At 43.7% G+C, this 27,738-nt stretch overlaps 2 protein-coding genes across 3 annotated transcripts; one reads left to right on the forward strand and one right to left on the reverse strand.

The window, feature by feature from the left end:
* Positions 1-2,308: 2,308 nt before the first annotated feature.
* LOC112217013 (kelch-like protein 42) lies at positions 2,309-5,877 on the reverse strand. Its single transcript, XM_024377222.2, has 3 exons — positions 4,658-5,877; positions 4,312-4,505; positions 2,309-4,125 (listed from the first exon to the last, which is right to left on the reverse strand). Exons 1-3 carry the CDS (start codon positions 5,419-5,421, stop codon positions 3,674-3,676), a joined length of 1,410 nt encoding a protein of 469 aa, XP_024232990.2. The 5' UTR covers positions 5,422-5,877; the 3' UTR covers positions 2,309-3,673.
* Positions 5,878-13,125: 7,248 nt separating this feature from the next.
* elapor2b (endosome-lysosome associated apoptosis and autophagy regulator family member 2b) lies at positions 13,126-27,719 on the forward strand. 2 transcript variants are annotated; one of them, XM_024377220.2, is made up of 22 exons: positions 13,126-13,377; positions 16,014-16,134; positions 18,002-18,191; positions 18,584-18,731; positions 19,043-19,132; positions 19,238-19,343; positions 19,556-19,705; positions 19,807-19,895; positions 20,031-20,211; positions 20,345-20,473; positions 20,925-21,015; positions 21,160-21,262; positions 22,806-22,943; positions 23,082-23,351; positions 23,645-23,818; positions 24,177-24,366; positions 24,535-24,631; positions 25,007-25,108; positions 26,074-26,200; positions 26,367-26,545; positions 26,827-26,989; positions 27,543-27,719. In XM_024377220.2, the coding sequence occupies exons 1-22, from the start codon at positions 13,273-13,275 to the stop codon at positions 27,612-27,614; spliced, it is 3,015 nt and encodes a 1,004-aa protein (XP_024232988.2). In that variant the 5' UTR covers positions 13,126-13,272; the 3' UTR covers positions 27,615-27,719. The 2 variants fall into 2 exon arrangements, with proteins under 2 accessions (XP_024232988.2, XP_024232989.1); XM_024377221.2 differs by lacking the exon at positions 16,014-16,134 and having other exon boundaries at positions 13,290-13,377.
* Positions 27,720-27,738: the final 19 nt, after the last annotated feature.

Consider the following 27,738-nt stretch of genomic DNA (forward strand, 5'->3'; position numbering starts at 1 on the left):
AAAATGGTAATATATATTTTGCAACTCATTACTTTTGACCTTGGGCTAAGCAGGTTAAGTCATAAACAACATTTCTCTGGTGCTGCAAGAATGCATGTAGCCTAACGCAATACGTGTACATTTACTCATATGACTCACATGTTTCATGTACTCAACATTTACATGTCAAACAGAGTATAATGTCCTTAAAATGTCCTCCTGCACAGAATATTGTTTTCACACATGCAATTAACCTGTTTACCGGTGTTTATTTAGGGGACTGTTGGACTTCCCAAGGTGATTGATTGGAAATGGACTGTAATTGAAAATCTAAATACTCAGACAGGGATATATTGCCACCTTCTGGTGATATTTTTCTTTAACCATGGTGGATTGTTACATGGGGTTTTTGTCGAAGATGTGCACTCTCACACACCACAATTTGCATAGCTGAAATAAAAAGGTTGTATTTTTGCCTTGGCACCAGTCTGTGTTTGCTCTCTTGCCAACTCCTTATGGAATTATCTACAATGCCAAAAAGCATAAACAAATCTGAGACCAGGCTAGTTTTGTTTACATCTATATCGGTGTGTTTGCTGGGGGTTGCAAAATACTTTTAGCATTGATTTGCAGCTGTGTAGAATAGTAAACATAGTTGCACAAATGTTGTAGATTCAAATCTCAAAGGAAGCAGACAAATTCCAGATGTTTTAATGGCCACTATTTTAGAATTCTACTGATGTGCAGGGCCATTCCAATAGAATTCAGAATGATTTCCAAATGATTGTTTCCATAGAGACATTACAAACCAAGAGTGTATAAAAAATATTGTTTTAATTCAAATAAGCAAAGTGTTGATTCACTGCAAGACATGGAGGTGGTTCAGCCCTATGCAGAGAAATATCTTATGAAGCTGACATTCTATGCAGAAGACGATCCTGCCTTCAATTTAGGTAAATATTGTTTTTTTATGTAAATTGTGAAATAGCCACCAATTTATTATTATTTGTCAGAGTTATTTCAAACTATTTCATAGTTCCATTCTTTGTTTCATGATTGGGCAGATTTCATGAAGGAAACATACTCCAACTCAATATACACAGTGACAGTGCGACTGACCAATACAGAGGAGAAGCCTCTGACACAGCAGAACCTGCAGTGTGTGGCCCTCGGCATCCCAGACCTCCACTACCGTCTCACAGGCCATCCTTATGCCCTGGGTCTCCTCCACCTTGCCTACCTCCAGACAGACCCTCTACCCCTGGACTATAGCCCTCCAGCTAGACCAACCCTGGATCCCAGAAAGCAGACATGGGACAGAGTCTCTCTGGAACATTCCACTATTCCCCTGACCAATGTGTCTCTTCCTGAGGGCCAGTTCCATGGCTCTCAAGGGGATAGCGAGAGCAGCACTATCACTGACTGGTTCCTCTGTGACGGGTCCTTTGTGCCAGACTTCCCAGGGAAGGAGTGGACCTCTGTGAACTATGGAGGCCTAGAGTTTATAAGGGCTTTCTCCCCAATCAGACAGACTGATGATGCAGCTGATATACTGGGAAGGTGTAATATCACCGATTACACTGCTTACGAGCAGTTTGTCTTCTCTGTCGATGTGGACATCCTCAAGGCAAAAGATCCTTCAGGAACAGAGGAATTTAGTCCTGCCTCCAAAATGTTAGAAGAGAATAGTTTAGAAAGAGAGGAAGCTAGTCCCGCTTCAAAAAGGGAAGAGGGGAATACTTTTGTAAAAGAGGTCACTCGTTTTGACGACAAATGGGACAAGGGGAATAGTTTAGAGAGAATGCCAGTTCCGCCTACACATGGGAAGAGATGAATAATTTAGACAGAGAGGAAACTAGTTCCACCAACCAATGGGAAGAACAGAAGAGTTTAGGAAGAGAGAACCCTAGTCCCACCTACAAAAGAAAAGACAGCAATAGTTCAGGAAGAGGCCACTAGTTTTGCCTACAAATGTGAAGGGAGGAATAATTTAGGAATAGAGGACGCTAGTTCCGCTTACAAAGGGAAAGAGGGGAATAATTTCAGGAGAAAGGCTGTTAGTTCCCCCTACATAAAAAAATAGAGGACAAAGTACCTGGATGTACAGAAGCAAGGACTAAACCGAAGACAGGGATGAAAGATTATCCTTAAGGCCTTAATATCCTTAAGGCCTTAATATGGCCAGACTATGAAAGTTTAGATGTGATTCAAAGTATTTTATGTAGCTTCGCTTGCAGAGATGAAAAGGCAAAGCCTCCTACTTCCAAAAAGGCATAATCACTGAATGCATGGTTTCAATGTTTTTACAATTAAACAGAACGACACCTACTCCCTGAATATTTTCTTTATTCTTCTAAGTCAAAGCCCAAGGCATCTGTCAGAACAAAACCAGAGGTGACAAAACAATATACAGTACATTCATCAAACTCCTACACATCTTTAGAAGCCAAACAACGTAGTTGTATTATCAGCAGAAAGACTGTGTTCATACAAGCCATCTCCACAGAAAAGGTTTGTAATCCCCTTTAATTAAAGGTAGACTGAGCAAAGTTACGTTGCCGAAAACAGCGCCGGAGATATTGAGATGAGCGACAGTCACACACAGTATCTGTGCACGGGTTCGCATCACCCTGTTCTCAGCGTGGTAGCCAGGGCACCAAAATAGCTGAGAAGTCGAGCCTCACGCTCCTACGCTTCTTAGTTGTGGAAATTGAACCACTATGTTGTTTACTTTTCTGCTTCATATCGCTGAGTCTACCTTTAAACCCAAACTACATTCTCATTGTCTTTCATCAATTTGTTCTTAACGTACCCTAATGAAATCTCTTTCCTGATGATTCAACAGGGAAATGGGAGGGAAAAAACACAGTTTTGGTTGGTCACTTACAATTCAACTCTTGTTCATCTGTACAAAATCCCCCCAGGTGAGGGAGAAGGCACATTCCTTATCCATTTCATTGAACTGTACTGCTGCTGAGCTTAGCATTTGTTTTCTAAACAATGTTCATAAGTTGAATCAAGTCAATGAATTACTCAATTTCATCCATTCATGATTCTACCATTTTTTTTCACACTGAAGAGTTAAAATATTTGTTTAGTTACAGTATTAATTGTGGTCCGGCATCAGCTTAGCATTTTATTTCAGTTCTTCAATCTCCCATGCAAAACCGGCAGTGTAAAACCAAAGCCACTTCTTGGCTACAAACTTTCTTCAACATCCAATATGACATGTATTACATCTATTAGTAATTTGCATTAGCGTTTAAGGTTTGTAGTGAACACTAAGATGAAGATTTTTTTATGTGCAGTGTAAACAATAGGGAATGTTCTATATGATTCAAGTCTACTTCTAATCAAAGGATCCGAAAATGGATCTCGATAGTAGGCCAATGCTGCTATGCTAACATAGACATTGACCCGCAATGCGCGACTGTTGCTTTGCCTGTGCTTGTAGCTACTTTAAGGTTTAAATAATGTAACAAGTCTGTGTCTTTCTATATTTTGCCCCACCAACAGGGATGTGGCCACGCTGTGTCTTACTGCAGCCATCTACAGCTCTACCTTTACCACTTCTCTTCATGGGAGCTATGTAGCCGCAGCACGCACAAACAAGCCTCATGTGGCATATGATGTAGTCTCTGGACTGTACGACCACTGCCATCAACTAAACATCCTTACATTCCATCCGCAACGCTCACAGAACGTTGGGCAGATAGAGGGAGCAGAGTAGCATATTCTGGCCCAGCGCGGGGAAGCGTCTGAAGGCCTCCCAGGCGTCTGAGAAGATGTTGTACTTGAGGAAGACGCGGTGCTCCAGGCTGGTGGGCAAGCTGACGTCGCGCGACATAATATAGACCCCGTCGTTGTGCAGTGTGCACGTGAGGTTCAGGCCCGACTTGGAGGTGTTGTCCTTCAGGTGGAGCCACTCTCCGGTGGTCACGTTGTAAGACTGCACTGTCAGCATGTCCTCCGTCTGGCTGGCCCGCCGCCCCGGACCCGGCTCCAGCTCGTGGGTGTACCCCCCCACCAGGTAGATGGTATCTTCCACCGAGAGCATCTGCTGCTTACGCACGTGGGCCGAGCAGGAGCGGAACACTGTCCAACTGTCAGAGGTGGGGCAGTAGCGGAGTACGCTGGTATTCCTGTCTAATAGATACAGAGAGAAAAAACAAACAGCATTTGTTAAAATAATTTAAGAACCAGTTGATATTTTGTCAAATGAACAAGCACTATTTGTGTAGCCTACAGTTCTTTATGTCTGCTGTGTGTATACATTGGACACTTTAGAAAATGTTCTCACTTCTGCTGGGAATGAAAATCACCCCCACTAACCTCTGGCAGTATATCCTCCCATGACGTAGATCATGCCCTGGCACTCGCAGGCAGAGAACTCTGCCAGGGGGTCGGGTAGTGACGACACACAGGTCCACCAGTCCTGCTCAGGGCTGTAGCACTCCACAGTGCCCTGACACTGGCCTCCCACTGCATACAGCTTCCCTCGTACAGCCAACAGCTTGAAGTTGGACCTGACCGGAGGAGAGACGGATATACAACAACGTTACAGGACGGAGACATACTGTAGCCTATGTAGTTTGCTGGCTCATCATCAAAACAGATTGAAGATCAAGACATCGACAGACTGCATAGAGATCTATTCATATAGCTGACCTGTACTGACCTCTTCTGGTTCAGGGGGGCTACCTGGTTCCATTCATTTCTACAGGGGTTGTAACAGTGTGCCGCTGAGATCTCCTGGCTGGTCATTCTGTACCCACCGACAATGAACAGGTAGTTGTCCAACACGGCTGAGCCGTAGCCTCTCACATTGACCATGTCAGAGGGCAGGTTGTTAGCGAGCGGCTTCCAACGCTGCTCTACTTCCCCATACCTCAGCATGGACCAGGGCTCATCCTGGTCTGGTAGGTCCAGAGCCAGACAGGTGAAGAGTCCGATAGCCACCAGAGTGGCTGTGCCTTTCATACGCATCTCTCTAACCTGGTTGCGCAGGGCAGCAGGTAAGTCGCTGAACTCTGGTCTCCGCAGCATCGGGTGGTAGTGACAGCTCATATATCTGAGACAAGCGTTGTGTAGATCATGAGTTCCATATACCTCAGATAGGCTGTATAGTTCCACACAATTCTCTTGTCGAATTTCAGACGAAAGGAGTTTTAGGATAGAGGTGACTTGCAAAAAAGATGCAGTCTCAATCAGGTCTTCCAGGGTCTCGTTGACTACTTTCACTTTGGAGGTGTTGATAAACTCCAGGACCAGCTCGAGCCCTGGCACACTCAGCCCCTGCAGTTGCACTGAATCCTCTCTGGACTCGCGCATCCCAGAGCTGTACAGTGCACGGAAGTAGTCGCTTTTTTCTATCAACTTGCCTTTGTTGACGTTGTACGTTTTGTCATCCATGACAATTACGATTATTTGTTCGGATGACATGTTTAGTGGTTGGGTTAGCTTGATAATGTTGTCAAGTGATCTGTTTTGTTGACTGTCCTCTTCCGGCCTCGATCTGTTAATGACTGCCTGTCAGTTTACATTTCTCAGGCGCAGGGGTGGTCTGCAACTCTAGTCGCACCGCAGTCACCAGGCCTATATATGGTAATATTCAGCCCATACGTCTGGATGATGCCTGGATCATTTCAACTCAGCTGTGAGTGTGCTAGCTAGCTAGCAAGAGTGACTTGGAAATCTAGCTAGCCTCTTTATCTTTCAAAAACAGCGGGTATTATCTCGACGTACATCCAAAGAAGATGTTTTGCTGGACCATGTGGTCATTTTTAAGATGTATATACTGGATAACACACTTTATTTGCATTGTCGAGATAATCTGCAGAAAGCTGCAGTTGGTTTTTGAGGAGAAATTGGCCAGCATATTTCCTGTTTTGATCCTGTGGGTTGCGTCACTTGTTTGCTCAACCGGAAACCACCGTTTTCTTCTTCGTGTAAAGACAATGCCATGCAGATTGGTACAAGATGTGTTGCTGCCACCAGCTGGCTTGGGGTATAGGTGCAAGCCACCCGTAGTGCATGTTCCTATATTTTGCTTCACCAACTTTTCATGGAACCAGGTACATTAAAACCAACCGTTTCCAACTATCAACAACATAAACTTGCAATGAAGTAAGACTGTGTATAGGGCGGCAGGTAGTGGTTAGAGCGTTGGACTAGTAACCGGAAGGTTGCAAGATCGAATCACCGAGCTGACAAGGTAAAAATCTGTTGTTCTGCCCCTGAACAAGGCAGTTAACCCACTGTAATCTAGGCCATCATTGTAAATAAGAATTTGTTCTTAACTGACTTGCCTAGTTAAATCAAATAAATCAAATATAGCCTCTGTGGCACCTGACACACACCTCATCTAGCCTACAACCTCAGGCTGAGCCTACCCAACAGGGACATGTTTATTGGGGGTTGATGTAGGATACAGTATTTTACTGTTAACATAATGGTTATATGGACTGGAGGCAAGCATCGTGCATTACTGCCACCCAGTGATGAAATATGTAACTGTTTTGCACTTCACTGAGTAGGCCTTTTGTAGTACCAATGATATATATTTGAATCTCAATTTAACAATAGAGTAGTAGGAAGCTGAATCTGATACTTTTGTATCAAAAAACATGTGTGTGTGTGTGTGTGTGTGTGTGTGTGTGTGTTGGTAGGAGGGGGGATGGGTGATGACACGACACTATTGCAGACCCCACTACTTAGACTGGGACTAACAGCAGATATTCACCCCTGCTACGGGTCTACCCTATATGGGACCTATGAGCTGGACTGTCAGGTGTCCATATGTTGTGGACACTGCCCCAGAACTGTGGTTTTCTGCACCTCTACAAACAACCATCTGGCACCTCCTTCTCATGTACCAAAGCAGATACATTGTATTCCTATGCATACATGTTTCCAGGGTGAGGGTATATGACTGGTAACTTTAGTTTACCAGTAAACTACCAGAATTTTGGTAACTTTCAAGGATTTTATGTCATTTATCAAAGGACATCTAGTGGCCCTTTTGGGTACTTCAGATTATCACAGGCATCTAATTAAATCAAGACCTCTGTGTGGCCTTATCACATGTAAAATATATAAAATAATAAAATAAGAGCATTTTTTACCATAAACTCGGTCAATACCATTGGTCTTTAAATAAGGGTTTCAGCACAAAATATGCTTTATATATATTTTTTACACACTCATTTATTTTACTATGTCAATATATCTGTGTTGTTAGTGTTTTGCCACCAAACTGGTGGCAATTGTGAAAAAAATCAATAGTTGAAAGAGTTGCAGAGTTAATAAAAAATGATGCCTATTATTTCCCCAGTCATTTTGTATTCTACTTCATTGATGTCAGATCTTGCATCTGGCACAACTCCTCTTGAGAATCAGGACAGGCCTACAAATGGTTTAGTGTGGTTGTTAGCTGACAAGTCAGCAGCTCAGTATCTTTCTGGTGGTTCATTTAAAGTGGTGTGTGGTGCCAGGGTCTGCTGCTTGACCCAATGCTTGACCCATCTGTCTGCCTATTCAGCCTCCCCATTTTGACCAACATTCACCCCATTCCATGTTATTGGACTGCTGTAAGATTTTTTAATGTTCACCTAATCATTTATGGAAATAAACGGTAATATATTTTAACAGTGGCCACTATTGGTAATAGGTCTATACACAGATGGTGGACCTAATAACAAAACAAATTGTTCTTGCTGTCAATTAGACCGAGGTAAAGTTGGTTTTATATTCACATGTTCAGACTTTCATTTGACATTCAAGAGATATTCAACAGACATTAGTCAAAATTAATTTAAAATGGTAAAAATCAATAACTAATTCATCGATTGTCACAGAAACATACAAAAATAGATGGTTTATTCTATAAATGCCTAGCATACTTACAATATTAATATTACATTAATAATATTACAATAATATTACAATATTTGTTTTGAATAAAAATTCCAGTTTTGATTTGATGGAAATACATAAAATCTTTCAAATGCAATTTAAAGCGGTATAAATCAATAACTAATTCACCATGTGTCACAGAAACATCAAACTAGATATGATTTATTCTATAAATATCTAGCATACTTTTGCAACTTTTGTTTTGAGTAAAAATTCCAGTTTTGATTTGATAGAGGGCATGTAGTCTGTCTTGAGGGCGTGTGGTAAAAGTTCTAACGAGTCTGTTATACCATATTAGAAGGGGCCTGGCGTAAAATTCTGCATCTTCAGTCATATTAAATTAGATTACAGGAAAAAACTATGGGATGAAGGGGTCAGGTCTGACTAACAAAGAAGACAGGTGGATGGATCAAGAGGACCAAGACAACCAAGAGGATCAACATGGGCATCTCCACAGTGGAGATACAGAAAACTAAGAGTGAACCATAACATACACTACCGTTCAAAGGTTTGGGGTCACTTAATAATGTCATTGTTTTTGAAAGAAAATCTATTTTTTTGTACATTTAAAATAACATAAAATTGATCAGAAATACAGTGTAGACTTTGTTAATGTTGTAAATGACTATTATTATTATAGCTGGAAACTGCAGATTTTTATGGAACGTCTACATAGGCGTACAGAGGTCCATTATCAGCAACCATCGCTCCTGTGTCCCAATGGCATGTTGTGTTAGCTAATCCAAGTTTATCATTTTAAAAGGCTAATTGATCATTAGAAAACCCTTTTGCAATTATGTTAGCAAAGCTGAAAACTGTTGTCCTGATTAAAGAAGCAATAAAACTGGCCTTCTTTAGACTAGTTGAGTATCTGGAGAATCAGCATTTGTGGGTTCGATTACAGGCTCAAAATGGCCAGAAACAAAAAAACTTTCTTCTGAAACTCGTCAGTCTATTCTTGTTCTGAGAAATAAAGGCTATTCCATGAGTGAAATTGCCAAGAAACTGAAGATCTCGTACACTGCTGTGTACTACTACCTTCACAGAACAGCGCAAACTGGCTCTAACCAAGAAAGGTCTTCTCTCTACTACCGCATGGAAAGCGGTGCCGGAGTGCCAAGTCTAGGACAAAAAGGCTTCTCAAAAGTTTTTACCCCCAAGCCATACATAAGACTCCTGAACACTATTTGCATTGTGTGCCCACCCCCCAACACCTCTTTTATGCTGCTGCTACTCTCTGTTTATCTTATATGCATAGTCACTTTAACTATACATTCATGTACATACTACCTAAATGGCCAGACCAACCAGTGCTCCTGCACATTGGCTAACCGGGATATCTACATTGTGTCCCACCACCTGCCAACCCCTCTTTTTACGCTTCTGCTACTCTCTGTTCATCACATATGCATACTCACTTTAACGATACCTACATGTACATACTACCTCAATAAGACTGACTAACAGGTGTCTGTATGTAGCCTTGCTACTCTTTTTTCAAATGTCTTTTTACTGTTGTTTTATTTCTTTTTACCTACACGCACACACACACACACACACACACACACACACACACACACACACACACACACACACACACACACACACACACACACACACACACACACACACACACACACACACACACACACACACACACACACACACACACACACACACACACACACACACACACACACACACACACACACACACACACACACACACACACATACCTTTTTTCCCGCACCATTGGTTAGAGCCTGTAAGTAAGCTTTTCAATGTAAGGTCTACACCTGTTGTATTCGGCGCACGTGACAAATAAACAAATAATCATATAGATTTTATGTATTTCTATCAAGTCAAAAATAGCATTTTTCCTCAAAACCATGATGTATACCTCTGGCCCTTCTTTGGACACCTCCAGACGAGCTTCAATGCCATACAACTCTCTTTCCGTGGCCTCCAACTGCTCTTAAATGCAAGTAAAACTAAATGCATGCTCTTCAACCGATCGCTACCAGCACCTGCCCGCCCGTCCAGCATCACTACTCTGGACGGTTCTGGCAGTTTATCAAATACTTGTTCTCCCAACTGTATGTGGACATCTACAAATACCTAGGTGTCTGGTTAGACTGTAAACTCTCCTTCCAGACTCATATTAAACATCTCCAATCCAAAATTAAATCTAGAATCGGTTTTCTATTTTGCAACAAAGCCTCCTTCACTCATGCTGCCAAACATACCCTTGTAAAACTGACTATCCTACCGATCCTTGACTTCGGCGATGTCATTTACAAAATAACCTCCAACACTCTACTCAGCAAATTGGATACAGTCTATCACAGTGCCATCCGTTTGGTCACCAAAGCCCCATATACTACCCACCACTGCGACCTGTATGCTCTCGTTGGCTGGCCCTCGCTTCATATTTGTCGCCAAACCCACTGGCTCCAGGTCATCTATAAGTCTTTGCTAGGTAAAGCCCCGCCTTATCTCAGCTCACTGGTCACCATAGCAGCATCTACCCGTAGCATGCGCTCCAGCAGGTATATCTCACTGGTCACCTCCAAAGCCAATTCCTCCTTTGGCCGCCTCTCCTTCCAGTTCTCTGCTGCCAATGACTGGAACGAATTGCAAAAATCACTGAAGCTGGAGACTCACATCTCCCTCACTAACTTTAAGCACCAGCTGTCAGAGCAGCTCACAGATCACTGCACCTGTACATAGTCCATCTGTAAATAGCCCATCCAACTACCTCATTCCCAAACTGTTATTATTTTTTTGCTCCTTTGCACCCCAGTATCTCTACTTGCACATTCATCTTCTGCACATCTATCACTCCAGTCTCTATCACTCAGGTGTAAAATTGCTAAATTGTAATTATTTTGCCACTATGGTCTATTTATTGCCTTACCTCCTTTATCTTACCTAATTTGCACACACTGTATATATACTTTTTTCTATTGTGTTATTGACTGTATGTTTTGTTTATTCCTTGTGTAACTCTGTGTTGTTGTTTGTGTCACACTGCTTTGCTTTATCTTGGCCAGGTCGCAGAAGTAAATGAGAACTTGTTCTTAACTAGCCTACCTTGTTAAATAAAGGTGAAATAAATACAAATTATAAAAAAACAAAGGTTGTAAAGTATGCTAGACATATTCAGATTCCAAGAACACAGGATGAGATGTTACTATCCTTTGTGCAAGCACTTCCAAGAGTTAATGAACAGTGAGCGTGGTGGTGAAATTTGGGGAGCGCATCGTCAATAGTGTACCTTTGGTTCCTAGGGTGTTTCGGCCTTTCACACTATACACCCTCCCCAAAGGCGGCCAGCGACAGGGTGATCAATCCTACGCTTGCGTCCCATTCCCAATTAGTCATAGGAGTTGCGTTGTTGTTGATAGCCAACATCCCATGGGACTATGCATGGCAGGGGCGTCCTCCTCCCTGAGTCAAGCATTGTTGACCGCATACCTCCTGGCCCTCTCACTTCGGGGCCCAGCTGGGGTCTTTCCTCTTCATCCAGAGCCACTGACTGCTGCCTTCTGCCGCCTCCGATACAGCTTTGATTGCCGAACGCTGGCTCTGGCCCTTAATTCCCAGGTCTCTAAGCAGTCTGGTTGTAGATGTTGCCACAAAACCTCTGCAGCCCACCTCCACTGGTCGGACTTCTGTGTTCCAGCCATGATGCCGTGCTTCGGCAGCTAGATCAGCATAGCGCAGATGTTTTCGCTCATAAGCCTCACTGAGTCACCTCACCTCTACTGAGTCCTCCCAGGGTACTGTGAGCTCAATGATGAAGACCTTATTGAGCGAACGGGACCAGAGCACCATGTCAGGTCTTAGGGTGGTGGTTGCGATCTCCGGAGGAAACACAAGTTGCCGGCCAATGTCAGCTAGCATTTTCCAGTCGCGGGCCAAGCACAGCTGGTCTCGCTCTAATGGTGTAGAGCCGCTCTTCGGGGGTTTAGCCCCTTCGCGGACAAAGTTTGTCCGTAAGGAGTGTGATGCTGCTGTGGGTGGTAGGGAGTTGGTGGCAGCTCGCTTGTCCTCCAGGGCGGACGCAAGGTTTTTAAGGACTTGGTTGTGACGCCAAGTGTAGCGTCCTTGGGTGAGGCTTGTTTTACACCCTGTGAGAATGTGCCTGAGGTTGGCTGGCATGGAACAGAGGGCACAGTCCGGATCTTCACCATACCATTGATGAAGATTAACTGGTGTTGGAAGGACGTCATATGTTGCTCTGATGGAAAAGCTCAACCGCCTCGCTTCCATGGCCCACAGATCCTTCCAGCTGATCTTCCTCTTCTCCACACTGTCCCATCGAGTCCACTGTCCCTGTTTGGCAAGAGACATACATAGAATAAATCATTCTGAGTTAGATTTTTCTGTCATAATCAGTGAAAACGTTATTGATATATATTGGTTTAAATGGCATTTTAGAGATGTTATGTATTTCTATCAAATGAGAACTGGAATGTTTACTCAAAGCTAAGGTTGTAAAATACTAGACATTTATAGAATAAATCAAACCTAGTTTGATGATTCTGTGACAAACAGTGATTTAGTTATTGATTTAAACCACTTTGAATGGCATTATATATTTCTATCAAATCAAAACTGGAATCAAAACTGGAATTTTTCCAACAAAAGAAAGATGTAATAGTATGCTAGACATTTATAGAAGGAATCATTCCTAGTTAGAGTTTTCTGTCATAATCAGTGAAAACGTTATTGATTTGTTCCACATTAAATGGCATTTTATAGATTTGATGTATATCTATGAAATTAAAACCGGAATTTTACAACAAAGGTTGTAAAAGTATTGTAGACATTTATAGAATAAATTAAACCTAGTTTGATGATTCTGTGACAAACTGTGAATTAGTTATTGATTTATACCGCTTTAAATGCCATTTTATAGATTTGATGTATATCTATGAAATTAAAACCGGAATTTGTATTCGAAACAAAGGTTGTAAAAGCATGCTGGACATTTATAGAACAAATCACATCTAGTTTGATGATTCTTTGACACACGGTTAATTATTGATTTTTAAATTTGTAAATTGATTTTGGTGAATGTCTGTTGATTGTCTGTTGAATGTCTGTTGAATGTCCGAATGTGTGAATATAAAACCAACTTTACCTCGGTGTCAATGAGCTGTTTTAAGATAACGCAAAGCCCGTGCTTTAGCAGAGTGACGTCGGCCGCGTGCCTTTGACAGGATGGGATCTTGAGCGCAGAGTAGCGGAGTGGGTGGAGAGAACCGCGCGCATACATAACGACGGAGCACCATAACCAAAATCACTCACTGTCATTCATGCGTTTGGTCTTCAACCGAATCCTTTCACGGACTGTCTTTACACAAAACGAGGATGAGGGAAGAGTCACTCGGGTTCTGTTTTCTTAATTGTTTTTTATTCATCATCAGCGCCCGGCAATGGGTGTCCGCGAGCAGGAACCTGCGCCCGTGCAATGAGGTAAGAGCGCGCAGCTCGACATGTTCGGCAGAGGCTGTCACGCTGTTATTTATAACACTGTTTTAAACTACATTAAAGAAGCAAGCCATGACATTGCCACCAAGTGCGCTGAACGCACAATGTGTAATCATCTTATACTAGACTATGTCCCAACCATATTTATCCTGTTTAAGATACGAACGTTATCAAATGGGTCAAGAATTAACATTAACCAGAGGATTATAGGCTACAACCTTCTGACAATCATTGTTATAAAATGCCTATTGGCGCGGAATGGAGTTGATATATACGATGTTATGGGAGCCTTCTTTGTGGTGGGATTTAAAATGTGTTGGTCGCCTGTTCTTCTTATCGGCTTAAATCCTAAGCATGTTGACAAAATATAAGGCTCTATAATATGATGACGCAGCGCACTGAGCCGATCACTTGGCATCCATCCTCGTCCGTGCTGCCTTCCGTCGATGTGCGGGAGTAATATTACCGCTGAGTAAGAGGAAAACAGAGGAGGGAAGGACAGCTGAACAGCAAGGGCCCTGGCACTGCATTATCCGGTTAGATTGATCTGGTATGGCAATGATATCAACTCTCTAAGGAAAAAAGCTGCCTGGAAGCCATCTATGTCTCAGCCTTCTCAGTATTATTTGATCTGAAAATGATTGAGTGCTGTCAGATTTGTGTCCCAGAGTGTGTGCCATTACACTGCCAGATCTACACACACACACACACACACACACACACACACACACACACACACACACACACACACACACACACACACACACACACACACACACACACACACACACACACACACACACACACACACACACACACACACACACACAGACACACACACAGACACACACACACACACACTGATGGATTCATGGATGATGGATAGGTCACGCTGGTATTAAATATCTCCTCTGTATCCATGGTGACCATGATGTGTCACAAGGAGACAAATTATGCACATTAACCTCAATACCCTTTTATCTAGCTCCAAATCCACTGCACAAGCCCCATATCCACTACAGTACCAATATTTACCCACCAGCCCCTCCCCAGACTCCAGTTGCCTCAGGGGAAAGCAGGTGCATTCCTCTTGAAAGGGGTTGCCATGGGGCATGGTACTAAGGGATTTCTATAGCTACCTCTCATCTAGCTGATATATGGCCTCACCTATTGAGAGTTTGTTATGTGTGTGTTTGCTTGTGTGTGTGCCCATGTCCCCAATATTTGTGTGGAAATAGCAGGAACAATACTTGTTAGAGCTAGAGAGAGATGATGATCTATACAAAAGAGCCCAGGCTTATCTATACTCCATGCACAGCCATAAACTGTCTCTCGCTCTCTCTCTCTCTCTCTCCATCCTCAGATTCCGCACCCATCTCTCTCTCTCTCTCTCTCTCACACACACTCTCACTCACTCACTCACTCACTCACTCACTCACTCACTCACTCACTCACTCACTCACTCACTCACTCTCGTTCTCTCGCTCTCTCACACACAAACACAAACACATTTAGCATTAACAGAACCACATACAGTCAGTATATACACACACACACTCACCCACTTTGAATGCAAAAATGATTTGGGTGGCAGTGAGCTGTTTGTCGGTGGTCCTGATTGATTGCCATGGCAATGCTGGGTGAACAGAAGGTTTGGGAGGATGGGGGAAGGGGATAGTGAGCAATATCGTGGTGGAAGTGAAGTGTTGCATGACTGGCTGCAGATAGAATGCTTAGAGACAAACCTCCATGGCCTCCAAAACAAGATGGCCATCCAAGTCTCCTTATGCCTTTTCTCTGTGGGGATCCTCCCTCTCTCTCCCTCTCTCTCTCTCTCTCCCTCTCTCTCCCTCTCTAACTTTCTCCCTCTCTCTCTCTCTCTCTCTCTCTCTCTCTAACACACACACATGCTTGGTTGTGTGGATTAACTGTTTTTTCCGGTAGAAGTTACAATGTCATTGACCTGAAGTGACCTGTTCATAACTGGCTTACTACTTAGTAGTAAACAAACAGTAGAACAAATGCACACGGCTGAGACAAAGATGAGCGGTAATAACCCAGAGTATTGACTTCACATACAGCAGAGCCGACCCCAGTCTCTGACTCTGTCATCAGAGCTGCTCAGAGACCATGATGGCGACTCTCTGTCATCAGAGCTGCTCAGAGACCATGATGGCGACTCTCTGTCATCAGAGCTGCTCAGAGACCATGATGGCGACTCTCTGTTCATTTTGAATGGAGCTTTCTTTTCTTTCCGTCTGATTTTGTTTTCCTTATCTGCCCCGCCTCACTGATGACAACCTGCTCGACCACTGGCTGTCCGTCATACTTGATGTTGGCTGTTTAGTGCGCCTATGCAGCTTATTAAATTCATTTGGTGCATGCTGTCTTGAAAAACAACTGCATATGATGAGTGAATGGGTGTTCTGGCACATTGACACAGAAATGACAAGGAGATGTCACTAAAATGAAATGCTTGCAACCTGTTCTGTCACTGCAGATTTAAGTGTGTCTTAGATTGTTTTATCTACTGGGTCATGTGTGACTGATTGTGACTGTGTTTTAGGTGAGTGTGTGTATCATGCTCTAATATGACTACTGTGAGATTGTGTATCTTCCAGACAGACTACTACTATGAGTATACAGAGTGTGACAGTGTAGGGTCTCGATGGAGGGTGGCCATCCCCCACATTCTGGGCACCTGCTCAGCCCTGCCTACTCCCACCAGAGGAACAGACTGCTGTGAGTAGTGTGTGTGTGTGTGTGTTCATTCACATTTATTTCACCTTTATTTATTCAGGTTTGCCTCATTTAGATACAAATCAATTTTTCCAGAGAGACCTGTTCAAGATAGCAGTGTACGTTCATGAGAGAGAGAGAGAGAGCGAGAGTACAGTTGAAGTCAGAAATGTACATACACTTAGGTTGGAGTCATTAAAACTAGTTTTTCAACCATTGCACAAATTTATTGTTAACAAACTATAGTTTTGGCAAGTCGGTTAGGATATCTACTTTGTGCATGACACAAGTAATTTTTCCAACAATTGTTTACAGACAGATTATTTCATTTATAATTCACTGTATCACAATTCCAGTGGGTCAAAAGTTTACTTTTTCACTAAGTTGACTGTGCCTTGAAACAGCTTGGAAAATTCCAGAAAATGATGTCATAGCTTTAGAAGCTGCTGATAGGCCAATTGACATCATTTGAGTCAATTGGAGGTGTACCTGTGGATGTATTTCAAGGCCTACCTTCAAACTCAGTGCCTCTTTTCTATACATCATGGGAAAATCAAAAGAAATCAGCCAAGACCTTAGAAAAAATATTGTAGACCTCCACAAGTCTGGTTCATCCTTGGGAGCAATTTCCAAATACCTGAAGGTATCACGTTCATCTGTACAAACAATAGTACACAAGTATATACACCATGGGACCACGCAGCCATCACACTGCTCAGGAAGGAGATGCGTCTCCTAGAGATGAACGTAGTTTGGTGCGAAAAGTGCAAATCAATCCCAGAACAACAGCAAAGGACCTTGTGAAGATGCTGGAGGAAACGGGTACAAAATTACTATATCCACAGTAAAACAACGTGTCCTATATCGACATAACCTGAAAGGCCGCTCAGCAAGGAAGAAGCCACTGCTCCAAAACCGACTACGGTTTGCAACTGCACATGAGGACAAAGGTCGTACTTTTTGGAGAAATGTCCTCTGATCTGATGAAACAAAAATATAACTGTTTGGCCATAATGACTATCGTTATGTTTGGAGGAAAAAGGGGGAGACTTGCAAGCCGAAGAACACCATCCCAACCATGAAGCATGAGGGTGGCAGCATCATGTTGTGGGGTTGCTTTACTGCAAGAGGGACTGTTGCACTTCACAAAATAAATGGCATCATGAGGGAGGACAATTATGTGGATATATTGAAGCAACATCTTAAGACATCAGTCAGGAAGCTAAAGCTTGGTCACAAATGGGTCTTCCAAATGGACAACGACCCCAAGCATACTTCCGAAGTTGTGGCAAAATGTCTTAAGGACAACAAAGTCAAGGTATTGGAGTGGCCATCACAAAGCCCTGACCTCAATCCCAAAGAAAATTTGTGGGCAGAACTGAAAAAGCATGTGCGAGCAAGGAGGCCTTCAAACCTGACTCAGTTACACCAGCTCTGTCAGGAGGAATGAATGAATGACAAAATTCACCCAACTTATTGTGGGAAGCTTGTGGAAGGCTACCCGAAACGTTTGACCCAAGTTAAACAATTTAAAGGCAATGCTACCAAATACTAATTGAGTGTAAGTCAACTTCTGACCCACTGGGAATGTGATGAAAGAAATAAAAGCTGAAATAAATAATTATCTTTACTATTATTCTGACATTTCACATTCTTAAAATAAAGTGGTGATCCTAACTGACCTAAAACAGGGAATTTTTTACTAGGATTAAATGTCAGGAATTGTGAAAAACTGAGTTTAAATGTATTTGGCTAAGGTGTATGTAAACTTCTGACTTCAACTGTATGTATACTGTCTAGGTGTGAATGTGTCTGTCACATTGTGTGTGACCCTCCTCTCTCCCTATCTATCTGTCTGTCTGTCTGTAAGCGTTCTCGTGTGCGGTGGGAGAGTTCCTAGAGATGTCCGCTCAGCAATGTACGCCTTGTGCTGCCGGCTCCTATTCGCTGGGCAGTGGGGTGCGTTTCGACCAATGGGACACTATCCCTGCCGGCTTCACCAGCCTGGCCACCTATATGGACCCAGGACCCAGTGGAGAGGAGAGTCAGGCCTGTAATAGGTAACACATGTCTGTTTTCCTGTCCTTGTGGGGACCAAAAAGTTGATTCACATTCAAAACCCTAACTCTTAACCCTAACCCTAACACCTAACTCCTAACTCTAACCCTATCCCTAACACCTAATACCCAACGCAAACCCTAAACTTAACACCAAACCCTAACCCTATACCTGATTCTAACATTAACCCTTAACCTCTAACCCTAACCCTAATTGTTACCATAAACATAAATTAGCCTTTGTCCCTGTGGTGAAAATGTTCCTTGTTTTACTATCCTTGTGAGAACTTCTGGTCCCCACAAGAATAGTAAAACACACACACATTTACTACACATTCAGTCACACACACACACTCACAGTAGTCCTGTATTCTCTTTCTCTCTTTGTACTGTAGCTCGTCGTGGACGCCGCAGGGTGTGTATCTGGAGTCTAGTCGTGATGAGTGCACCGTGTCTCTGGTCTACGCTGTGCATCTGGAGCAGCAGGGCTCTGTCTCCTTCAGCTACCAGTACCCTGACAACAACATATTTTTTGAGTTCTATGTGAGTCTGACTCTCTCCTCCCTGCTGAAGCTTATATCAGTTCATTTATTACCCTTTTTTGTAGCTGGTTGACGTACGTAGAGATAAAAAGTGGGTCTGTTTTGCGGTAGCAGAGAAGACTTTAATTGTGCATTCATATATTTTTGTACATCAATGGCTTTACATCAATGGGTTTTACATCAATGGCTTTACATCAATAGATGTGGGCAATTGAGTGCTTTTCTGTGGTGAGGAGAATCAGCTGCTGATTGAAAGCGAGAGAACCATGTGATGCAATATTCTGAGTGGTTACCGTGATGACGCGTATTCAGGTCCAGAACGAGCAGTGTCAGGAGATGGCCCAGACAGACGATCAGAAGTGGATCAAACTCACCACCAACGGAGAGTGGGACACACACACGGTGAGGAGGAAGGCAGTGTGTGTGACCCATGTGTGTTATATGATTGGTGTGTGTGATGTGTGTAACATAATCTGTGTGCAACATATTGTGTGACATGTGACTCAGGTGAATCTGAAGTCTGGCACTAACATACTGTACTGGAGGACGACAGGGATCCTGGTCGGAGGGAAGATGGTTAAACCAGTGTTGCTCAGGAACATCCAGATTGAGGGTAAAGACCGCTCGTACCCGTAGTCCCTATCTTCACACTCACCTCTATTCTCTCTCCCATTCTGCATGCCTCTGTAATGTGTTTGGTCAAGGCAGTGTAGTATCACAGGTTCTTACCCACTCCAGAACTCGACCCTTCTTAGATCTAGGAAATGAGACCACAGAGACGACAGCCGAATCTACATCTTAATGAATTAATGTGTCTCTTTCTAGGTGTTGCCTACACCTCGGAGTGTTTCCCGTGCCGACCAGGCTGGTTTAGCTCCTCCCCTGGCTCCTCCTCCTGCCAGCCCTGCCCCAGGAACACATCGTCTAACAAGGGAGCCGCCTCCTGTACTTCCTGCCCCGACACACAGTACTCACGTATGTACTAGACACACACACACACACACACACATTGAAATGTATCAGTAGATACCAGTTAAAATATCCACTGTCTCTCTCTCTTTCACTCTTTCCCTCAGATGAAGGATGGTCACAGTGTAAGGAGAGGCCTCCATGTTCAGAGAAGGATTACTTTCAGATCCACACAGCCTGCGACAGCGAGGGAAAGGTAAGTCACACACACATAGTGTGCATATAGAGAGAGAAAGCTGTGGTCATATACATTAGATTACAATACATAAGACATCCTGTGTATAGTATCTCTATGGTTGTGATGAAACTGCTGTGGTTGCCGTGGTGACAGACTCAGGTGATGTACCGGTGGGTGGAGCCAAGGATCTGTGAGGAGAATGTGACGGGCGCTGTGGCACTGCCCCCTACAGGAGAGAGAGAGGCCTGCCCTCCCTGTAACCCTGGTTACTACAACACCAACGACTCCACCTGCTTCCCCTGTCCTCCTGGAACACACTCTGACGGCACCTCAGGTACACACACACACACATACTATATGTAAACATAAAGAGTGCACATATACACACTTACAGTACACACACACACACACGCCTGTATTGCTGTATATTGAAATGTGTTGTTGACGGTTGTGTGTGTCTGTCCCAGTGTGTGAGGAGTGTCCTGCGGGGACAGAGCCAGTACTGGGGTATGAGTATAAATGGTGGAACGTCCTCCCTTCCAACATGAAGACTTCCTGCTTCAACGTGGGCAACTCCAAGTGTGACGACATGAACGGTGAGACAGAGACGTGTCTCGGGTGATTAGGGTCAAGAGATATGTGATATGATTGTAGTAGTACACATGGGTGAATAGTAAATATGTCTAATATAGACATCCTGCTGGGTATGTAATATCTCTGTCTCTCTCTGATTGATGGGAGTATAGATATATTTTTAATAGATATGAGGTGTCCCTCAGATTGTTATTATTTTACCTTTATTTAACTAGGCAAGTCAATTAAGAACAAATTCTTATTTACAATGATGTCCTCCCGGGGAACAGTGGGTTAACTGCCTTGTTTAGGGGCAGAACAACATATTTTTACCTTGTCAACTTAGGGATTCGATCCAGCAACCTTTTGGCAACTGTCCCAACGCTCTAACAACTAAGCTACCTGCCGACCCTGTAAGGAATATAGATGTGTGTTTAATAGAATGTGTAATCACAGTAATATGTTGTTGTTCAGGCTGGGAGGTGGCAGGGGATCACATCCGCAGCGGTGCTGGAGGCTCGGATAACGATTACCTCATCCTGAACCTGCATGTTCCTGGCTTCAAGTTAGTATTGGCTTGACTGTGTATTATTGTTAGAGCTCTCAGGTTTTTCCTGGTTAGGTCATATGGTCAGAATGAACACATGGCTATGATTATTGTGAAATATAATTTTTTATTGGCCCTGTGTGTGGGTGTGTGTTCTGTCAGGTTACCCACATCACTTGCTGGGATGACCGGGACTGAGTTTGGCCGGATCACCTTCGTCTTCGAGACAATGTGCTCTGCCGACTGTGAGCTCTACTTCATGATGGTGTGTGTCGGACCATTCACATCTGCACGAGTGTGTGTCTAGGATCTCAGGGAAATGTTTCTGGCAATATCAACAGTGTATCAGCCAGTAAATCAATATTACCCAACCCAACATAGTCAGTATGACATAGCCAATACATGAGTGACCTACTTTCATATTGCTATTGGATAAATACATATCAATATCTATGTTTGTTAGTAAAGCCATATAAAGCAGAACAGGGTTCCCCAACTGGCAACCTGCTGAGCCCAAAGAAATAATACAAAATGTAATTGTTGGACATAAAACACTGTAAAAACACCAGCAATCAGTTACAAATGGTAAAAAAAACTGTTCCCAAGTATTCCCACATATAATAGAGAGATATATGTGACCGTATATAAATGTACACAAGGTTTGAAGTTATTATGTTTTAGTCAAATATTATGTTTGGACTTCTTGCGGTCAATCCACTCAAGAGAACATCGGCCCTCGGCTGAATCTAGTTGATAATCCCTGCAGTAGACTCAGTTAAAACAAACCATGTATCCAAATGAAACCAAAGTATATTTGAACAAACACAACCAATCACAGTACACAATATACACAACTAAATCACAGTACACAATCTACACAACCAATCACAGTACACAATCTACACAACCAATCACAGTACACAATCTACACAACTAAATCACAGTACACAATCTACACAACCAATCACAGTACACAATCTACACAACCAATCACAGTACACAATCTACACAACTAAATCACAGTACACAATCTACACAACTAAATCACAGTACACAATCTACACAACTAAATCACAGTACACAATCTACACAACCAATCACAGTACACAATCTACACAACCAATCACAGTACACAATCTACACAACTAAATCACAGTACACAATCTACACAACTAAATCACAGTACACAATCTACACAACCAATCACAGTACACAATATACACAACTAAATCACAGTACACAATCTACACAACCAATCACAGTACACAATCTACACAACTAAATCACAGTACACAATCTACACAACTAAATCACAGTACACAATCTACACAACCAATCACAGTACACAATCTACACAACTAAATCACAGTACACAATCTACACAACTAAATCACAGTACACAATCTACACAACCAATCACAGTACACAATCTACACAACCAATCACAGTACACAATCTACACAGCTAAATCACAGTACACAATCTACACAACCAATCACAGTACACAATCTACACAACCAATCACAGTACACAATCTACACAACCAATCACAGTACACAATCTACACAACCAATCACAGTACACAATCTACACAACCAATCACAGTACACAATCTACACAACCAATCACAGTACACAATCTACACAACTAAATCACAGTACACAATCTACACAACTAAATCACAGTACACAATCTACACAACTAAATCACAGTAAAGCAGTGAGATTTCAGATAAACCAGTCACTATGTAAATTGTAAACCAGAGTGATCCACTGCCATATAAACCCTGTGTGTGTCGCCCCCTGCAGGATGTGAACAGGAAGAGCACCACAGTGGTGGAGTCATGGGAGGGCAGTAAGGAGAGACAGAGTTACACACACATCATGACCAGGAATGCATCCGTATCATACACTTGGGCCTTCCAGAGGACCAACCAGGCTCAGGACGTGAGTACACACACACTCGCACAAAACACATACACTCTCTCACACACACATATAGTGACACTGCACACACACATACTACACAAACACACTTACATACATATGTACTTACAAATAATATATTGACGTGGGTGTATCTAGGTGCGGCGGTACATCAGTGACGTGGTGATACTCTACTCGGTGAGTGTGACAAATGTCCAGGATGGCGTGGCATCTGCGTGCCGGGCCTGCGCCCTCCTATCCCAGAGTTCTCAGCGGTCTGGGTCGTGTATTCCATGCCCAGCTGGGTTCTACATTGACAGAGACACCAACCGGTGCCAGGAGTGCCCCCCCAACACATACCTGTCTGGTCACCACACATATGGAGAAGACGCGTGTCTGCCCTGTGGCCCCGGGAGTAAGAGCAACAAGGTAATATATTACACACAAACACACAACTCATATCATCACACAACCATAAGTTACAAACTTACAAACTAACCTTACGCAACCATTATAATCATTAGAACCACTTTATAACATTAAATCCTCCTAATCTAAAATCTCAGGGCCATAGTTATGAGTTTTACTCTCATCCAGATCAACAGTTAACCGTCTCTGGTCTGGATAAGAATGTTTTTAGCATTGGTACTATCATGTGTGTATCATGTGAGCCACTATTTGTTCGATGTCTGTTGACTTGATGCTATTGTGCCCACTCCTAGGAGCACTCTCGTTGCTATAGCGACTGCTCCTTCAGTCACACGGAGCACAACCGTACCCTGACCTTTGACCTGAGCTCTCTGAGCCCCGTGGCCTCGCTCACCATCGGCCCCAGCTTCACCTCTAAAGGCACAAAGTACCTCCACGTCTTCAACGTCAGCCTGTGTGGACACCAGGTAACACACACACACATTCACGCATGCACACACACACACACACATTCACGCATGCACACACACATTCACGCATGCACACACACACACACATTCACGCATGCACACACACACACACACACACATTCACGCATGCACACACACACACAAACATTCACGCATGCACACACACACACACACATTCACGTATGCACACACACATTCACGCATGCACACACACACACACATTCACGCATGCACACACACACACATTCACGCATGCACACACACACACACACATTCATGCACGCACACATCAGCTTGTGTGGACATTAGATAACACACACATACCTCAGGGTTGTCGTTGTGTGTTCTGTTTCAGGGGAAGATGGCAGCTGTCTGCACAGATAATGTCACCGATCTCGCCAACAAGGACATGGGGAGTGATTCCACCCAGTTCGTCAACTCAGTGGACAGCTTCATCTGTCAATCAACTATCATTCCTGCGGATGGGCGGGGCTTCAGGATGGCTCTGGCATCCCAGTCTATCAGTCTGGCTGATACCTTCCTCGGTGAGATTGCAATAGAATAGTGCCTTCATAATGATTATAGGACAGTGCCACAACCACTAGTATTCATATATCCAGAGTACAATGTATACTCTTGATCTAAAATCGGATTTATTTTCAATCATTTCATTTGAAAGTTGTTTTCTCCATCTCTTCCCGTCTCTCTCTCAGGAGCGACAGTGGACAGTGATTTAGACGGAATAAACGCCAGACCAGAACTCTTCTCTGACAACTCAAAAGGCATTCCAGACATCAACTTCTTCTACAGGTAGGCCAGCGTAGAGCTAGACGCCATAGAACTGCATTCATAGTTGAATGGTTCCAGTGAAGATCAGTCTGTCTATCTATGCGCTGTCTATTATCTATGCATATTCACTTTACCCACACCTACATGTACAAGTGACCTCAACTAACCTGTACCCATGCACATTGACCCTGTATATAGCCTCATTATTTTGTTACTTTGTATTTTTTTAAACTTTAGTTTATTCAGTAAATATTTTCTTCACGCTTTCTTGAACTTCATTGCTGGTCAAGGGCTTGTAAGTAAGCATTTTACATTAAGGTCTACACCTGTTGTATTCGGCGAATGTGACAAATAGAATTTGATTTGTGTGTTTGTGTTTGACTCTCTCTTTCTCAGGTCTACTCAGGCGACTGGATCCTGTGAGCGTGGTCGGAGTGCGGTCATGACAATACGCTGCAACCCAGAGAAGATGGACCACGGGCAACTCACAGTGCCCAGGTATACACACCGGTCTGACTGTCTGCTCAACGTCACCTGTCTGACTGTCTGCTCAACGTCACCTGTCTGACTGTCTGCTCAACGTCACCTGTCTGACTGTCTGCTCAACATCACCTGTCTGACTGTCTGCTCAACATCACCTGTCTGACTGTCTCTACATCACCTGTCTGACTGTCTACTCACGTCACCTGTCTGCTCAACGTCACGTCACCTGTCTGACTGTCTGCTCAACATCACCTGTCTGACTGTCTGCTCAACATCACCTGTCTGACTGTCTGCTCAACATCACCTGTCTGACTGTCTGCTCAACATCACCTGTCTGACTGTCTGCTCAACATCACCTGTCTGACTGTCTGCTCAACATCACCTGTCTGACTGTCTGCTCAACATCACCTGTCTGCTCAACATCACCTGTCTGACTGTCTGCTCAACATCACCTGTCTGAACATCACCTGTCTGACTGTCTGCTCAACATCACCTGTCTGACTGTCTGCTCAACGTCACCTGTCTGACTGTCTGCTCAACATCACCTGTCTGACTGTCTGCTCAACATCACCTGTCTGCTCAACGTCACCTGTCTGCTCAACGTCACCTGTCTGACTGTCTGCTCAACATCACCTGTCTGACTGTCTGCTCAACATCACCTGTCTGACTGTCTGCTCAACATCTGACTGTCCTGCTCAACGTCACCTGTCTGCTCAACGTCACTGTCTGCTCAACATCACCTGTCTGACTGTCTGCTCAACATCACCTGTCTAACTGTCTGCTCAACATCACCTGTCTGACTGTCTGCTCAACGTCACCTGTCTGCTCAACGTCACCTGTCTGACTGTCTGCTCAACATCACCTGTCTGACTGTCTGCTCAACATCTGAGCTGAAAACATTTGTGTATTATTTTGTGTGTGAATTTTCATTAGCTCCTTCTACATTTCTCCTGTGTGCATGTGTGCGTGTGTGTGTGCAGTGCGTGCCCTGCAGGTACATGTGACGGCTGTACTTTTCACTTCCTATGGGAGAGTGGGAGCGCCTGTCCCCACTGCACCCAGGATGACTATCACCAGATAGAGGGAGCCTGCAAGGGAGGGGTCCAGGTAACCTATACTCCCTCTATTCCCTCTCTCTTCATCTCCTTTTACACACTCATGCTACTCTTACTTTCACCTCTTGGTATTTCAATTTAACCTACTTTCTCTCTTTCTCTACTCTCTCTCCATCACTTCCCCCCTCCTTCCCTCTCACCTCTCTCTCTCTCTGTAGGTGACTCTGTCTGTGTGGAATGAGCCAAAGCTGTGCACCAAAGGCATGTCCCTGCCAGCTAAGAGCTCCGCCCCATGCGAGGCCATTGCCCTATGGCTAAAGGTGGGGGTAGGGGGCGGGGCCTTCTTAGCTGTGCTGCTCGTCTCTCTCACCTTCTATTTCTGGAAGAAGAACAAGAGGTGATTGCCTGGCAGCCATATTCCAGGGCTGTCTAACCCTGTTCCTGGAGAGCTTCCCTTCTGTAGGTTTTCACTCCAACCCCAGTTGTAACCAACCTGATTCAGCTTTTCAACCAGCTAATTATTAGAATCAGGTGCGCTAGATGAGGGATGGAGTGAAAACCTACAGGACAGTAGCTCTCCAGGAACAGGGTTGGACAGCCCTGCCATAGGCTGTAGTACCACGCTCCTGACTCCTGCATCTCTGTATGTTTCTGTGTCACTATGGCGCCCCATGTCAGGCTGGAGTATAAGTATTCTCGGTTGGTGATGTCAGCCAATAAGGAATGTGAGCTGCCGGTGGCGGATAGCTGTGCCCTGGCCGAGGGGGAGGAGCCTGAAGATGACGTGGTCTACTCCCACAAACCCTCACTGCTCGGCAAGCTCAGGGCCATCGCCAACAAGGTACCTGTGTGTGTGTGTTAACCCTGTGTGTATAATCGTGTGTGTGTGTTAACCCTGTGTGTATTAACCCTGTGTGTATAATCGTGTGTGTGTGTTAACCCTGTGTGTGTTAACCCTGTGTGTATAATCGTGTGTGTGTGTTAACCCTGTGTGTATTAACCCTGTGTGTATAATCGTGTGTGTGTGTTAACCCTGTGTGTATTAACCCTGTGTGTATAATCGTGTGTGTGTGTTAACCCTGTGTGTATTAACCCTGTGTGTATAATCGTGTGTGTGTGTGTTAACCCTGTGTGTATTAACCCTGTGTGTATTAACCCTGTGTGTATTAACCCTGTGTGTATTAACCCTGTGTGTATTAACCCTGTGTATAATCGTGTGTGTGTGTTAACCCTGTGTGTATTAACCCTGTGTGTATAATCGTGTGTGTGTGTTAACCCTGTGTGTATTAACCCTGTGTGTATAATCGTGTGTGTGTGTGTTAACCCTGTGTGTATTAACCCTGTGTGTATAATCGTGTGTGTGTATTAACCCTGTGTGTATCTCTATCTTTCAGCAGAGGGAGGGAGACAGCAGTGAGTCAGTACAGCTGAAGTCATCCCAGTCTGAGAGATGGGTCTGGGGGTAACGATGAGCAAGAAAGAAGAGAGAGAAAGAAAGAAGAGAGGAAGGATGGAAGAAGAGAGGAAGGAAGGAAGAAGAGAGAGAAAGGGAGAAGAGAGGAAGGAAGAGAGAAAGAAAGAAGAGTAAGG

The sequence above is a fragment of the Oncorhynchus tshawytscha genome, linkage group LG17 (assembly GCF_018296145.1).
Source record: "Oncorhynchus tshawytscha isolate Ot180627B linkage group LG17, Otsh_v2.0, whole genome shotgun sequence".
Taxonomy (NCBI): domain Eukaryota; kingdom Metazoa; phylum Chordata; class Actinopteri; order Salmoniformes; family Salmonidae; genus Oncorhynchus; species Oncorhynchus tshawytscha.